The following is a 15,771-nucleotide window of genomic DNA, read 5'->3' on the forward strand; positions in this document are numbered from 1 at the left end:
TATTCCCTCTGCTCTGGGTTATAACTTATGCAAAGACTGTCACCCCATTCACACTGCTGCTGCTGGCTGCTCATCTGCCTTCCCTTCCCTGTCCTCAAAGAGCTTCACTTGTGTTTATAGTGCCTTCAAAAGGGAAGAAGTGCAGAGAAGAAAGTAAAACTTGCCTGGTAGGTCTGAGGTGTTACGAGCTGATTGGCATGTGGGGAGTGTCCTGCTGGTTCCAGAGATGTGGGTTAAAACCACTGAGTTGGTCACAAGGAGAGCCAGCCTGTGTCCTGCTTCCCGGTGTGATGACAGCTGTGCTGCCCTGGCTACCACAGCCTCACAAGAAAGCTGTGCTTGGAGTGTGTGAGCAGAGCAGAGGAGGAAAAGGAAGTGTTTGTGTCTCCAGCTCAACACAGTGAGACCAGCGGCCATGAAAACAGCACTTGGTGAGCTCAGGAGTACTCAGGATCATGCCAAGGAACACCAAACCCACTATTCAGGCACTCTAAGTGGGGAAAACTCTGCCCAAATCTCTTTTGCCTGGTTTGGTGAGGGGATTTTAACCCAGTTCCTTCCTGTCCCCAGTGTTCCTCTGGAAACTGCAGTTAAGGGGCTAAACTGAAACAGCTCCAGAGGAGAGACCAAGGGAAGCTTTGACCAAGCTGTTGCCAAACCTTGCTCTGAGCTGGACAGGACAGAGGCTGAAGAAGCATCTCTGACCTCCATGAGAGCACTTTATGCCCCAGACTTTGGGTGCTCTTTCCAAGTTCCATTGCTGTGCTTTGCTGCAGGGTGGAATTACCAGATGGGGATCCTGAGCACAGACATATCTTGAAAGCCAAAACCTGGACCTGGCTTTGACAAGGTCCTTTTTTTCCCATATTTACATTGTGGTTGTCCCTTGCTCCGTCCTCAGTTGGTTCCTGAGGGCTCCAGAACTGCCAGTTTGCTGTATGGGGAGCTGGACTTCATGCAGGGCACGCAGTGGATTCCTCCCCTCAGCACTGTGGCAAAGGACTGCAGCACTGAAAATAGAAAGTCTTTCTCTAATTGAGTTGTGTAGAGTCCTACAGGAAGCCTGGAACCAAACCTCGGCCCCCAGAGCCTTTGTTCAGGGCTTTGACCACAAACCCATCTTTTCTGTAAGGACAATTTTTAAATTCCTTGCTGGTTTTTGTCCACATCAGGAAAAACACTGTACAACTGGCAGTATCTACTCAGGAAGGACCTGGGATAGGCAGGATGCAGCCAACTGGTGAAATTGTACAGTGTAGGCTGCTGAGTGTCTGCTTGCCTTACACTTCCGTCTGTTAAACTCCTTTCATGGGTAGAAATCCTTCCCCAAATCTAATTGCACTGAATAGGACATAGTGCTTTTATTACACTGCAGAATTTGTTACCATACTGGGGTACCTGTGTAGAAATAACAGTCCAGAGAGTATTTCCAAATGCCTAAGTGTACACTGTCCCAAGCAGGCTTTAAGAGGTGGTCATAGTTTAAAAAATGCGGATTGTGTAGATGCAAAAGGAAAAATAAACAAGATCTTGGCACAAGAAGGAAAAAAGAAGCACTGAGGTTAGAAAAGAGAAGAGGAAACAGCAGTTGCCAAAGGGAGATTGTGTCTCCCATCACGTACTCTCATTTCAGAAAGTATTTCAGATTTGAGAAACAGCAGCATTAGGCTTCCAATGCCAATGGTTTGGTTTGAATTAGATTCAAATTTCAGTTCATTTTTCTATTGTGAAATGAGTTGACCACCAGAGCTCTCAGGTTCTTGCACTGTTAAGCACAGTAAGTTGTAGTAACAACTATTAGCCTGTGTTACAGAGCCCTGGGTCTGCACAGCATTTGAGACCTTGTGGCATTCCTCTGTCAACTCAACACTCCACAGTGGTGCTGTGTGCAAGACAGGTTTTTTGGTCAAAATTTTGGTCAGAATATTGATGGACTAGAATGTACCCTTCATTATAGCTCAATTACTGAGCCAGTGAGTGTTAATTCCCTACATGTAGGTGATGCCTTAAGTTTTAGCCTTCATATTTTTCAGATTCTGTACTGTATTAGTATATAGCTCTGAACTTCATAAAAATTGTTAGCAAGGTCTCTTCACAGTTTAGTTAGACAAAATAATCCTTTTCCGGTCCCAGAACCAAGGACACCATTGCAGTTTCAGCTCCAAAAAGTGTAAACAACAGTGAATTGAGGAGAGCAATCTGGGAGGATGGGACTTCATAACCTGAAGCACTAATTGGACAATTAACCCCAATATGTAAATGGACCAAAACTTAAAAAAGTGCGAAAACTTGTGACCCGTCATCCATCTTGGGTGTAGTCCTGGCTGGGCTCTTGTACTGCCCGAAGTGTATCCTTTGAAGACCTTTTTAATAAATATTTATAAATATTTTATTCCTTTAACACTGTATAGCCTCTAGGTTCTAGGTAGCCTCTCAAGGCATCACAGGGGGCTGGGCAATGAAGCAAAAGCCCAGGAAAGGCAGTGCTGAGGGCAGGTTGTTTGTGACATCCCCTGTGATGTGAGCTGCCAGCTCCTGAGAGATACGTGGGGCTTCTCTTTAACACCCCCTGCCCGTCCGGTGAGTCCCTGCTCAGAAACGGTGAGTGCTCTCGGGAGGTAAAATGCCTTAATTAAATCCCTGACTTCTTCCCACCGAAATCAGAAGCTCTGCCAGTCGTTATTGATGGGGATGCATTTGGTAAATGCCTACAGAGCCCATCACGGTGACAGATGTGTTTCCATCAGCAAACAGATCCGAGAGCAGAGGCAGGAGCACTTCTCACATCTTCACCCCGACTCGTTGTGCAGCCGAGCCGCTGCCGCTGTCCTCCAGAGCCGTTTGCTGACTCATCAGCTTGTGCATTTGCCCTAATTAGTCATATGCAAACACCATTGTGTTCAGGAAGTTCTCTAACGTAAGCGTGAGTGTGAACTTAGAGCAGCAATAAAGGTCAAGAAAAGTGACTAAGGCATCATGTACTGGAATAAGTTTCTGTTATCAGCCACTGGGAAAGCGGGAAAGAAAGTGTAAATGCAGGCTGTTAGAGGAGTGACGCAAAAGTTTAATAAAGGGAAGGATGTGTCTGAGGGAGAGCATTTGCTTAACATCTCTCAAGAGCTGCTACAGTATGAAATGCTTAATTGCAGAACAAGTTTCCACTAACACCCTTCTGAAACACAGCTGGGTTTTGAAGCATTATTCTTTACGGTGAGCTCGGGGTAAGCATGTTTGGCATGAAAGAAATGTGTCTCGTAAGGAGACCACAACACTTACTCACAGCTCCCCAGACAGACCATGCTGGGAACTATGATATCTTTGAATAATCATTTGAGAAGCATTAGCAAAGTGTGGACTGGGATTTTTCTCCAGTGATTTTTATTCAGGGGTCACCATCAGATCTCAAGCTGTTGTGTCTAAGTGATTTAAAATGAGCAGAACCTTATTTAAGAATACTCAGTGAGAAACCCTTTTGATGTACTGCACATTATGTGAATTTGGATAGTAGTAATGAAGGTGCACAAGTGAATCCTAAGACATCCATGCTTTTAGGCACTAAAATTGTCATTCAAAGAGTGACAAGAGTGGAAATAAAACCTTATTGGGTACGGTAAGGTGGGTTCTGTAGGTTACAACTCAGCAGCCCCTGGTCCAGACTGCATCAAGTGCCTCTTGGTCTTTGAAGGGCACTGAGATTGCAGTCAAAGTAAAGAAGAGGCTTTCACTTTCAAGTGTGCCAGGCTCACCAGGAACCACTTCAACCTCAGTCTGAGAGATTAGAGAAGCTGCAAGGGCTGCTCTGAGTTGCACCAGTCTCCTCTAAGGCATGGGAAGTACCTCTGTTATCATCACTTCACTACCAAAACTCCCCAGATGCGTTCCAGGGACTCTGGTGGGGAAGGTGGCACTGAGCTGGCCTTGACATTTCTGCATCCACCAGGAGATTCCTTCCCATTTAACCAGAAAATTCTCTAGGGGCTGTTATGGTGACTCTGTGAACAGACTAAAAAACCCTGCTCAGCTGCAGTGCACAACTGAATTTCTTCCAATCTTTGAGCTGCCTAAACTTCATTTTGAAAGATAAAGTTGTCTGTGAGCCCTTGGGGAGGGCTTCTTGGTACTTATGCAAGACACTTGAGGTTGAGTCTTGCTTAGATTGTTTTTCTTCTTGAGGCTCCAGTGAGCACAGAACAACAGAAATATCAGTAGTTCACAGCCACACTGCCACGGGCTATTGTGTTGTCACAGCTCATAAGCAAAGCAGAGCTGGGCTTTGTCTGTGTTTGGATAGAAAAACCTTGAAGGAATAAAAGTAGTCAGAAGCACCTGTGCCTCTTCCATGTATCTGACTGCTGTGGGCAGAAGCAATCCTTTTCATACAGGAACTCCTTGTGATTGTAACAAATGTCACAGTCACTGCGTTTTCTTCTTCTAAATAATAATAAAAAAAATAATAACTCCCCCAAACACAGAACATCCATGACTGTATGCCTAAACCAACTGCTTGTTACCTGGGAGCTGGGAATCCACAGCAGAAGTGTTAGGAAGGTGCAGTACTGAAGCATCATCTACTTTGCCCTGCAGGTGTTTCTTATGTCACCACACGTGCACACAGCAGCTAAAGAATGTCACTTATGCCTGTCAAAGCTGCTTTTTTTTAAAGGTATCATTACTTCCAAGCTGCAAACTGAGTAGTCTCATAAGGTTCAGCTCCAGATGGTCACTTGAAGTCCTTGCTAGTGGGAGCTCACAAGATGTAAAGGAACCTCGGAGCTCTGTGGGGTCACTCCACCTGGAACTGTGCCTTTCCTGCCTCCCCAGAGTGCTCACCCATACATGGCCCTGACAGAACTAAGGCTTTTAACTTTAAATGTGTGGGCTCTGCCCCCAGTTTCCTTTCCTTGCTCTCTCATGGCTGTATCCTGGCTCCTAATCCAGGAGGCCACTCGCCTGTGTGGCCATGTCAGTGCCAGGTGAACACTGTCCAGCCCCACCTGGACAGTGGTTAGCAGGAGCTCCTGGGGCTCTCTGGTGAGCAGTGCCTGAGGCAAGGATTGCCATGGGGGGAGCAGGGAGAGGAAAACTGGACACAGACACTGGGATGATGGCACTGGATCTGGGCCAGCCTGGGTGGGTAGCAGGGAAGGAAGGCAGAGGGGTCACAGTGCCTCAGCACAGCCCTGGTCCAGCCTCCTGGCTCTGCTGTTGGGTTTCGTTCGGGTTTGGGAAGTTGTAAAACTTGCTCGAAATGTGCTTAATTACCTGTCAGTTCTCCTTCTGGGCTGCCTGGCTGTGGACCTGACTGCTCCCTTTAATTAATGTGAGGTTCTGAACCCTTTAACTGGAAATGGACTAGAAAATGTCTTCTGAGGAGTGGCTGTGGGAGCCGGGTTTGCTTCGTCTGGAGAAGAGGAGTCTCAGGGGGAGCTTCATCACTGTCCAAAACTGACCGAGCGGAGGTCATAGGGAGGTCTCTGCTGCCGTGGCTGCAGTGGGAGGACAGGAGGATATGCTCTTAATGCAAGACACGGGAGATTCAGATTAGGTATTAGAAAATAAAAATGCCTCTCTTAGGATGGTTCAGGCATTGGAATAGGCTGGTGGTGGAATCACCATCCCTGGAGGTGTTTAAGAGGCATGGGGGATGCGTTTAGGGGCTACAGGGGCAGTGCCAGGTGGATCCTTGGACTGGATGATCTTAAAGGTCTCTTCCAACCTCGATGATTCCATGACTCTAAACATCCTGGGTTTTTATTGTGCTACGACATCTTTGGGAGAAGCCGCAGAGTCAAGCACTGAACAAAGTTACGTGAGAAAGGAAAAAAGAAGGAGATAAAGAAAGGACTAACTCCTCGCGCTGTGCCCACGGGGGTGCGATCTGTGGCAGGATCCGCGCGGGCTGCGCTCGGAGCGGGCAGGGCCGGTCGGGGCCGAGCCGAGCCGAGCCGAGCCGAGCGGAACCGGGCTGGGCTGGGCCGGGACGAGCTCCCCCGGCGGGCGCTGTGGGGCGGGCGCTTTGGGGCCGGTGTGGGGCCGGCCGAGCCGGGCTGGGCTGGGCCGGGACGAGCTCCCCCGGCGGGCGCTGTGGGGCGGGCGCTGTGGGGCCGGTGTGGGGCCGGCCGGGCCGGGCTGGGCCGAGTCGAACAGGGCTGGATTGGGCCGGGACGAGCCCCCGCCGGCGGGCGCTATGGGGCGGGCGCTGTGGGGCCGGCGCTATGGGGCTGGTGCTGTGGGGCGGGCGCTGTGGGGTCGGCCGAGCCCGGGCCCGCCCCGCACGCAGCGCCGCACGTGAGGCGGCGGCCCCCGCCCAGCTGAGCGCTCAGCTGACCCCGCGCGCAGGGGCCGGGCCGCGCCGCCGCTCCTCACTGGCGCAGCGCGGGCCCCGCGCCGCGCCCGCCGCCGCCGCGCCCGCACCTCCCCGCAGCCTGTGCCCCGATGCTCTGAGCCCACGCGGCCCCAGACCCGGCCAGCGCCGCCATCTCCCCGCGCCCCTTGGCGGCCATCGGAGCCGCGGCCGCCTCGCATCCAGGGAGCCGGCGGGAGGAGAAGCCATCCCGCCGCCATGGACAGCCCCGGCGGCGTCACCGACAAGAAGAGGTACCGATGCCGCGCTGCCCGCCCCCCGCCTCCCCCCCGCTCGCCGCTGCCGGCCCCCGCCGCCCCCTTGCTTTGTTACCGCCGCCCCCTCCTCGGCCTCTTCCCCGCTCGGAGCGCTCCGCTCTTCCATTCCTCCTTCTCCTTCTCGTCCACGTCGCCATTTTGTCGGCGGGGGGAGCGGGCCGGGGCTCGGGGCTGGCGGCGGGGCCGGGGGTGAAGCGCCCGGTGTCGGCCGCGGTGCCGGGGAGCGAGCCCGGGGCCGCTCCGCTCCGGGAAATGAGCGGGCAGGCATTGATCGTGCCCCGTGCCCGGCGCGCTCCGAGCCCGCCGTGCCCCGGCTTTGTGCGGAAAAGGGCCGGTTCGCTATCTGGAGATATTAAGCTTTAAAAAAAAAAAATCCCCAAAAGTCGCGTTGGGGAGGTGTAAGGGGGGTAGGGAGGGGGGGCGGATGGACAATGTGAGTTGAGGAGTATGAATAATTCACCGAGGATCGTAAGCGCAAATTAGAGGAAAGAGGGGGGGAATAAAAGCCTTAAAAGCCTTTGTTAGGCGGTGAAGTTTAAGGAGCCGGGGGGGCTCGGGTGAGCCAGTCCCGGCGGTGGGGCTTTGTGGGGGGATTAATTGCCGTCTTCGCCATCTGCAGAAGGTTTGTTTATATGGCTATCGATACCTTTTCTCGGCTTTTAATTCTTCGAGATGGGTTTTGCCTGCCCTTGTATCCAAGGGTCATCTGAGCAGGTTAAGCGCTGTAAGTGTTACGGCGTGTAAGTTGTGTCGGGAAGGAGCCCTGGCCGGCTTGTAAAATGGATGGTGAGCTTTGTGCTGAGCGGGGAGCACCGGGAGAGCCCGGACAGCACCGGCTCCCTTGGAGCGCCCTGGGAGCCGCTGCCGCGCTGGGATGGGGGAGAACCCAGCGCCTCTGGGTTCAGTGAAATCCCGACAGGGGGGCACCCTGGGGTGGCACTCAGCCTCCAGTTTCTCTGTTCCTGCCGGATGGCTCTTGGAAAGCCTGTGAGAAAATGTTGCAACCAAAATGATTAATCTGCGCTTTGCTCTGATGCCCTAATTTAGTGGCAGGTCTAGGAAGGTGGTAGGTCTAGGAAGGGGCTTTGAGACTTGAGTTGTTTAGTTGTTTCCTTGTTGTTGGTTTTTATTTTTTTCCTTTTTTATTTTTTCTTTTGCCCTTGAGTATTTGTTATTTTTTACTTACCGTTTTGCCCCACTGGAGGACTTTTTCTTCTTTTTTTTTGGAATTCCCTTATTCTGGATATAATCTGCTTTCTTCAGAATGCAAGAATGAGTATGCAAAGCTTATCCTTCCTTCCTAAAGGCAGGGCTTAAGAAAGAGAATTTGTTGTTTTCTGTTTCCTGCAGACAAAGTTCAAAGTCGGGAATGTTTCTTATAAAGGAACATTCCCCTTACTCCTGTTGTAAGGTTTTAATGGAAAACATAAAGCTGTGTCTGTGGTACATTCATCCTGGGGGCTGTGGATGTACACTTGAGCGAAGATGGCTAAGCAAAAAAAGGAAGGATATGAGCTCAGCAGAGAACTTCATGGAAATATCAAGCATTTCTCAAAAACCTGGGTTGTTTTTGAAGGGTTTAGGTTTGATAGTGTCCATATTCAGAATACCTTGAAGGGAGAAGTCCTTTACGTCCTGTTCTTTATCATCTTTGATGATAAAACTTTGGCTAATTGTATATACAGTACACCTCAATTTTGGCATGGGTTAAGATTCTTTTATTCCTTGCCTCTCCCTCTGCTTGTATGTGGATAGTGTTTATCTCTTGATAGTTAATGTAAAGCTTGTTGTTTACTTAATTATATGCTGTGAGATTCAGAAAATATGGAATTTGCCCAAGTTTATGTCTTAGTCTTTAAAGTGAAATTTGGTCATAGCAGTATCTGGAGGTGTGGATTTTTCTACTGGCCTGTTGAGTCCATTTTTTGATGTGGTTCCAAGCTTCTCATATATGCAGAGGGGTCAAGATTCCCTAAGAAATCAAGTATCAGCACCATGATTAGATACTGAATTATTTGGGTTTTAGCCATTCTTCTGTAGTTGTATCACTTTGATGTGCTCCTGGGTTTTCCCCCAGGTGCTGCAAGGACAGCGTTTCAGTGCGTGGAGAGGGTGAAAGAGTTGTTGGGAGCTTTGTTTGCTCATCGTCTCTCATTTGAGCCAAACTGAAGGTTTTGGTGAGAAGTGTGAGATTTTTCTCAATATTCTTTTAACAAACTCCAGTGTGCAGATGGCTGATGCAATGAAAAGCTTTTCCTCGGGTCTGTGCTGTGACACTTCACTGTTAGCAGAGGAATTCTGGTGCCTTTTTAAGTCAATGAGCCATTTAGGGTTATGGGTTAGTCGTTACTTTGGTAGTGGCTTGCAGCTGGCAGGTAACCCAGATTCATTTTTCGGGTGTGCTGTAAGTCTTTATAGCATAAAATGCATATTTTTAATGCCATAGGTGCGAAATAAAAATAAGTGATTTCTGGAGTATTCATTCTGGGTTTTAAGATGGTATAAGCCAGTGAAATTTAATATCCTGACGTGAGTGCCTCACAGAAGAACTTCAGCTTTTCAATTTCTCAGAGTTGGGCCTTGAAACTTATTTTTTAGTGTCTAAAGGGGATGATTTGGAAGATCAGGGATTTTCTGCTGGACTTTTGCCACCCAAGTCCAGCTCCAGAATCTGTTTGAGAAGCCTGTGCCCTGTGCTGATGGCTCTGAGGGGCAGTGGCTGCCCCTGTTTTTTCTTCAACTTGTGTGAGGTCTTTAGGATTGTAAGTGCCACCGCTTTTGTCTGTTAATTTCTCTCAGCGCTGGGGGAACTGAGCCACCGTTGCTGGAGTTGAAAGTGAATACAAAACCCTTTTGTATAATCTGGGCTGTAAGAAGAGGAGGAATCTTTCAGTAAATCTCCTGTAGAGTCTCCCCACAGGTATGGGGAAGGCTGAGTGGTTTCTGGCTCACAGAACAGTGGTTTTTCTGCTCTCTGGATTTATCTGGATTGTTTGCCTTGCCATACAACTTACCTGTGTTGTCTGCTCTTCGCACTGCCTCAAACATGAAAAGTTTTGTGAATTCCTTTAATAAAAAAGACCAGAAATGGTTTTCCAGTGCCCACTAAAGATGAAGGGGACAGCATAGTGCTACTGCCCGTCCTCATCAGCATCAAGGCACTGAAAATCTGGGAAGAATAGCTGTGGAGGATTTGCCTGCTGCAGAAATTTTCCATAATTTTGCTCTGCTGGTGCTTTGGTTCCATTTATCAGTGAACGTCTGATAATTTGCCAGTGAGCTGATGGAAGCAGCAGGAGGGTTTTCTGGTTTTTGTTTACAGTCATGTTTGCTTTCCCCTTTAAAACACAGTCTCTGCAGTGTGGGTCTCTTGGTTGGGGTGCCTGAAATACCAACAACCAGTCCGTGCTTAGCTAGGAGGGCTGGTGCAGCTGTGATCAGATGGTCCAGGTTGTCACGGGTCTGTAACAGGGTGATGTGATAGTAAGAGGTTTTCATTTGAAGCCCTTTCAAGCTTTTGTAGCAATTCAGCCTTCTGTTGAAATGCTTTTCCTTTCCTAAAGTACCTGCTGGACCATTTTTGGAAGGTGTGGGGGGGAACAAAGGTAGCTGCACACTCTTATCAGCATCCTAAGTGTGGCACTTAAGTGAACTGTTGGTTTAAAGGTGGAGGTGTGAAGTGGATAATCGATTTTATTCTCTCATTTAATTGCCGTCCCCATCTGCTGGTTGGTTTCTCTCTTATCAGAAGTGCCCATCAAGGGCTTACTTAGGCTAGGCTAAGGTGGCATGCCCTTTGTAAGCCTTGAGGAGCTGTGCCACGCTGTCCTCCTGCTGCCACCAGAGGAGACCACGCTGCTGTCATGTGCGCGATGCGTGAATTCACCTGCAGGTGATTGCTTCCTCCCCTGCACCTTGTGCAAGCAGCCATAGACTTTATTCCTCCCTGTCCTTGAACTATAATGCCTCGAGTTTATGTGTCTGGTTCCAAGACTGATTGCTGATGGTGAAGTGGAATTTAAAAATTAGTCAATAAATATTAATAACACTGTCAAATGTCAGTGGCATTGCAGTGTAAACCCAAAACTCCTAAGATTGTGCATGTTCCTGTTGGTGTGCTTCCAGCCTGGAAGCCTGGAGGACTCTTGCTGAGCCTGTGTAACACAGTGGATTGAATTCTTGGATGTGTTCATGTTGCTCAATAGTAATATGCTGGATTTCAAGTAGGCTCGCATGAGATTTTTGATATTAAAGGGGATGTTGAATGACAGAAGCTGCTGATTTTTAAAAATACTTTTTTTTTTTTTTGTACTGCCAAAGAGAATTTGGTAGTATTAATTTATTCCTAAAGAGCTTTGGTGTTAGGACATGCCAACAAAATAATTTTTACCTGTTTATGGAGTGTGCATGGCTAAATCAACCCATGAGGGAAGTCCCACATGGTTTAGTGGTGGTGTACAAGAGCATCAAGCTTTTCCTGATGATACTTCCAAGGAGATGCAAATACCAATTCAATTACAAGATGTGTTCTTTAAAAAACAAGCAGATTCAAAACAAAAACAAATCTTGCAAGAGCTTTACAAGAAGGCACAGTAACCCATTCCTGTTCCTAGCAAGCTGGTGTCCAAAAGGAAGGAATGTTCCAGATTACTGCACCTTTCATCTTCACACACACAGTTATAAGGGCAGGTGTTTACATGCCTCAGAAAAACCACCTAGGTAATGCATGGAAAAAACTTGGACCTTGATCATCTTTTCATGTTATAACAGCCCTTTCCCTTTTGAATTCAAGAGCATCTGAGCATTTTGAGCCTCTCCTGAGAAATTTCCTTTGTATTAGAGGGGATGGAAGAGAATGCAAGAGAATCTGAGTTTTCCACTGAGGGCTGCTCTGAAATGGGAGACACAGGGAGGTTTTGTGATGCTGGGGACTACAGGAGAGAAGATGAGCCTTTACACTTTAGTGACTGAAAATTCAAGGAAGATACAGGTTTCCAAATTACCATTGGACATGAAGCCTGTTGAGATTTTTCTCTACTGAGATCTCTGCTATTTAGCTTGGAATAAAAATCTCTACAGAATTACATTCTGAAATCATTAGGAGCATGGAATCAAGTGAATGCATGCCAGCATATGTATTTTTGAATGCAGTTTATGTAGGTGATGAACACTTCAGTGTTCTTTGATGTGGAGCCACAGCCTGGGTTGAAGCTACGCCTGTTCATACCAGCCTGGGGGTTGGGTTTGAGAACTCAGAGAAAGTGCATTGATAAAGAGCAGTTTCATCAAGTGCATAATCTGTCCTTTCTTCCTGTTGAAGTCTGATAACACTGGGACTTGGAGAGAAATGTAGCCCTTTAAAAGCTTGAGATGTTTTAGTACCAAGAAATTCAAAATGGCTTTGCTGGCACTGAAGAAGAACTGGTGCTTCAAGATGGTCCACTAGTTGTTCCTTAAAGACACCAAAGCATAACTGTGTGTGTTAGCAGAGATACTGTGCAGCTTCTGGTTAATTTGGTGTGAATGAATGCTCCTTAAGCATTTTGAGAAATGTTACAACAAATCTTTTAACTCACTGCATTAAAATAGAGCCTGAACTTCAAGTGAAGAGTTGAGGATACTGAATCAGCGGCGCTGATCATAATTACAACAGTGGAAGGTTTTACCAAGCAACTTATTTAATAAACATTTTGACTTGATTTGCAGTAATCCTGGAAATGTTACCTGGAAAAGATGATCTGCTTTGTTTACCAGAATGAGTTCTTTCATGGTCAATCCTGAACCAAAACTAGACTGATGTCACTTTATGAAAATTTGTGCATTTCAAGAAGCAAAAGGATTTGAGGCCAAGCCTCGTGTTTTTGCTCACAAATGAGCATAGTAAATGGACTGTTATGATAGAATGGGAGTTACTAAAGGCTTACCTCCTCATGTTTGCTTCTTGTCACCTCCTTTGGAAGACATAAAGTAATCCACATCAAATATAAAGGCTGCAGCCTCCACTAGCTACACTAAAGAAAGGAATGGTTTAGCTGGGGATGGGAATTTTGGTGCTCAGTCCTTCAGAAAGGACTTTTTCCTTGCACCCTATTGAGTCTGTTGGATGCTGAGCTGACATTGCTGCAGGCTTTTTGTCCTAGCTATTGTTGTAAATGTTTCTCTTGACTGCTTTGTGGGTCTGTTCTTTATTCATACAGAAAAATAAAACTTGATATCTCTTACTTATGTTCTTTTTTTTTACCCTGTTCTTAAAACCCTTTGATTACAAAATACCCTGTTAACTGAAAGCAGTTGAGGAACTTGAGGTGAAGGGAAGAAACTATGATGGAAGCAATGAGGGAAAATGTCTTGAAAACAAAATACAGTGAACAAAACAGAAGATACATTTTATTGCCATGATTTAGACTAAAATTAGTTACTTTATCAAGTGTCTGCATCTGTCTGAAGGTAGACCAGTTCTTAGCTAAAACATTGTTAACTGAGAGCCTGACAGATATCTTGGGGATATGTTTTGCATTATTTTTTGTGAGCTTGGTAGAATCAAAAGCAGAAGGGCTGAAGGGAGGAGAGCACTTAGTGTCTAGTTCTGTCAAGCCCGTGTTCAGATACCTCTTTTGAATAGCTCTGATTTTTCTGTAATAATAAACACAATTTTACTACAATGTACCTTTAATCCTGAAGGGTAAAGCACAACTAATTAAGGAAAAAAAAATTCAAGAAAAAGCCAAATAACGTAGCTGAAAAAAAAATTTTTCTTGCCTGCCACCATGGTATCCCATGTCATTATTTTAAAAGAGTATATTACAATGCAAAGGTAAACTGTGGGTGGGTTACTTTGTATAGTAAGACATGATGGAATTACTTCACCATGATCTAAATTAGAAATGACAATATTTAAGCTTTTCCCTTCTTCCTCACATTTCTATGTGGGGAGGCAGTTGGGGTTTCAGGTCAATTCAAGGCCAAATCCAGATGATGGATAACCTTGTCAGTGTGGTGCTAGGGTGGGTTCAGGCCATTAAGGCTCTGCTGCTGGCTCCTGTGTGCTGGGATTTGTCTGTGGGATGGGTGTTTATCTGGACTTTGTGGGGTAAGGCTTCTCTAGGTGAGCTGAGTGAGTCTCCTCTCACTGCCTCTCCCCACTCTCATTTTGCAAACCCTGGTGGCTTTCAGAGCATTTGTGCTGCTGTAGCTAATCCAGGCTGACCTGCCTGCTTGCTCTCCTGATCTGTTAGAGTTTTATCAGTTGGGGGTTTGTTTTGGTGGTAGTCAGGCTATGGGAAATGCCTGTAACTATCCTCATGTAAAGAAAATGGTTTGAATTGCTGTGTTAGAAAGAAATATACAAAGGAATGACTTTTAATAGTTTACGTACAGTGGTGTTGTTCCTGCTTGGATATTACAATAATTTCTGCAGTTAAATCTCTTTTGAATCATTCATGCTGTATGTAAGGAATTTCTGAGTTCTTTTCTGAGTTCTTTTCCTGAGCTGGATTAGTGGGCTGTGATGTTCATTAATTCATGAAGGCAAGACTTTCTTCTGTATAATCACATGCTTCTGATTGCACACGAGGTTTGGGTGTGGGTTTTTTTTTTTCCTCACAAGACCTCTCTACACAGACTAGATCATAAGAACTAGTAAATGAAATTGGCCATAAAGCAATAATACTTTAACAGGAAATCACGTCAAAGCAAGGTGGGTCAAAGCAATAACTCCAACCCATAGAGAACTGGCAGCTGAGAGACTGCAGTAATTCTGTAGGGCTGCAATGGGAGGAAGGAGCACCCCTCCCAAGCAATTTGGAAAAAGTTTGCCTGCTGAGGGATGAACAGCCTGGGCTGCTGGTCAGGACAGGCAAGTGTGTCATGCAGGGCTGGGAGGGAGAGGGAATGGGGCTCTCGGGGCCATGTTGGTGTGAGTCTGTCTCAAGTCTTGATTGGTGGTGCTAACACTGCAGCTCTGTCCCTCCTTGTTGAAGTTGATCAGCTCCTTAACTCCCCTATACCTAAATAACTGGATTTGAGTGGTAAAAACTATAAACCAGTTTTTTATATGAAGTCGTCGATAGAGCAGTTCCACTGTTTTAGTGTCTCCTTTTCATGGAGGAATAATTTAGCAGGTATCCTGGCTAGCAGCTCTGGACAAAACACAGATCTTGCAACCAGTGAAAAAACCCAAGTGATTGTGTATTCAGCACAGTCAGGAGAGTAAACTTTGTCCTAACACTCTTTGGCTGTAGGTGAGAGTGGTTGGTGGCCAAGCCATGTGCTCTCCACATAGACACAACTGGTTTTTCTGGGTGCTCTGCAGGCTATGGCTGCAAGCCAGGAGCTGCCCCTCTGTCCTGTTCAGCTGTGCTGCCAGAGATACCTTGCTTACGCTGGGCCTGGAAAGGTGACCAAGTTTTATACCAACCTCAGGAATGCGTTCAGCCTTAAAAGTTCAATGTGAGACCACTTTGCAGGTCTACTTTCTAAAGTTCCAGCACCATCCTGATGCCATATACTTTTAGTATATTGCTATATTGTAATATTTACATCTTTTTTTGGTGTAATGAAGAAAAAAATGCAGCTATGTTATAGTGGATATGGTTTTTGTGACTCCATTTCTAAGCCAGGTGTTTCCTAGAGTAATTTTCCAGCTGAGCGATTGTTACTAACATGGCAATATTATCTTAATCTTTTACTGGCAAATGATGGCAATTAATGGCAGAACTGAAAACTAGTTAAAGCTCAAGATGTTACCAGATTTGAGGCACATTACAAATTAGGATTTCTTGTTTCCTACGATGGATATTTCTATGAAACTTTAAGAACAAATAATGTGATAAATACAAAGCCACTTGAAGAAAGCAAATCTAAAGAGAAAAATGTGAATTGCTATTGGAAAATGTTTATATTTTGGAATGTCTCACAACCTGTATCAAGAAAGATGAGCCTGAGTTAATTAATCGTGCACAAGTTATTTTACATGGGAACTGAAAACACCCCTAGAGCGAAATGTATCTGATTAGAGAAATAGTAAGTTTGAATGGGAGAAAATCTGTAACCATAGCAAAGTGACATAAAGGAAACCTTGATTTTTTTTTTTTTTTAATCAAATGATATGTACACAGTATAAAAATTTTCTTAATGCTGGGTGGTGATTTT

At 46.2% G+C, this 15,771-nt stretch overlaps 1 protein-coding gene and 1 long non-coding RNA gene across 3 annotated transcripts in view; one reads left to right on the plus strand and one right to left on the minus strand.

The window, feature by feature from the left end:
• LOC139589684 (uncharacterized) overlaps positions 1-15,771 on the minus strand; it is a 65,668-nt gene that overhangs the window by 21,238 nt on the left and 28,659 nt on the right. The window lies entirely within an intron of this gene.
• Positions 6,305-15,771, plus strand: part of HIF1A (hypoxia inducible factor 1 subunit alpha) — a 35,469-nt gene continuing 26,002 nt past the window's right edge. Inside the window, exon 1 of one of the 2 annotated variants that reach the window (XR_011679092.1) lies at positions 6,305-6,597. Coding sequence is in view for 1 of the 2 variants with exons in the window: in XM_071426233.1 (XP_071282334.1) it covers positions 6,563-6,597 (35 nt within the window). In the remaining variant the exon portion in view is untranslated. The remainder of the gene's footprint in view (positions 6,598-15,771) is intronic. The other variant, XM_071426233.1, reaches the window with a different exon arrangement.

Source organism: Agelaius tricolor, unplaced genomic scaffold (assembly GCF_023055355.1).
Source record: "Agelaius tricolor isolate 1412-34295 unplaced genomic scaffold, bAgeTri1.0.p SCAF_5, whole genome shotgun sequence".
Taxonomy (NCBI): Eukaryota; Metazoa; Chordata; class Aves; order Passeriformes; family Icteridae; genus Agelaius; species Agelaius tricolor.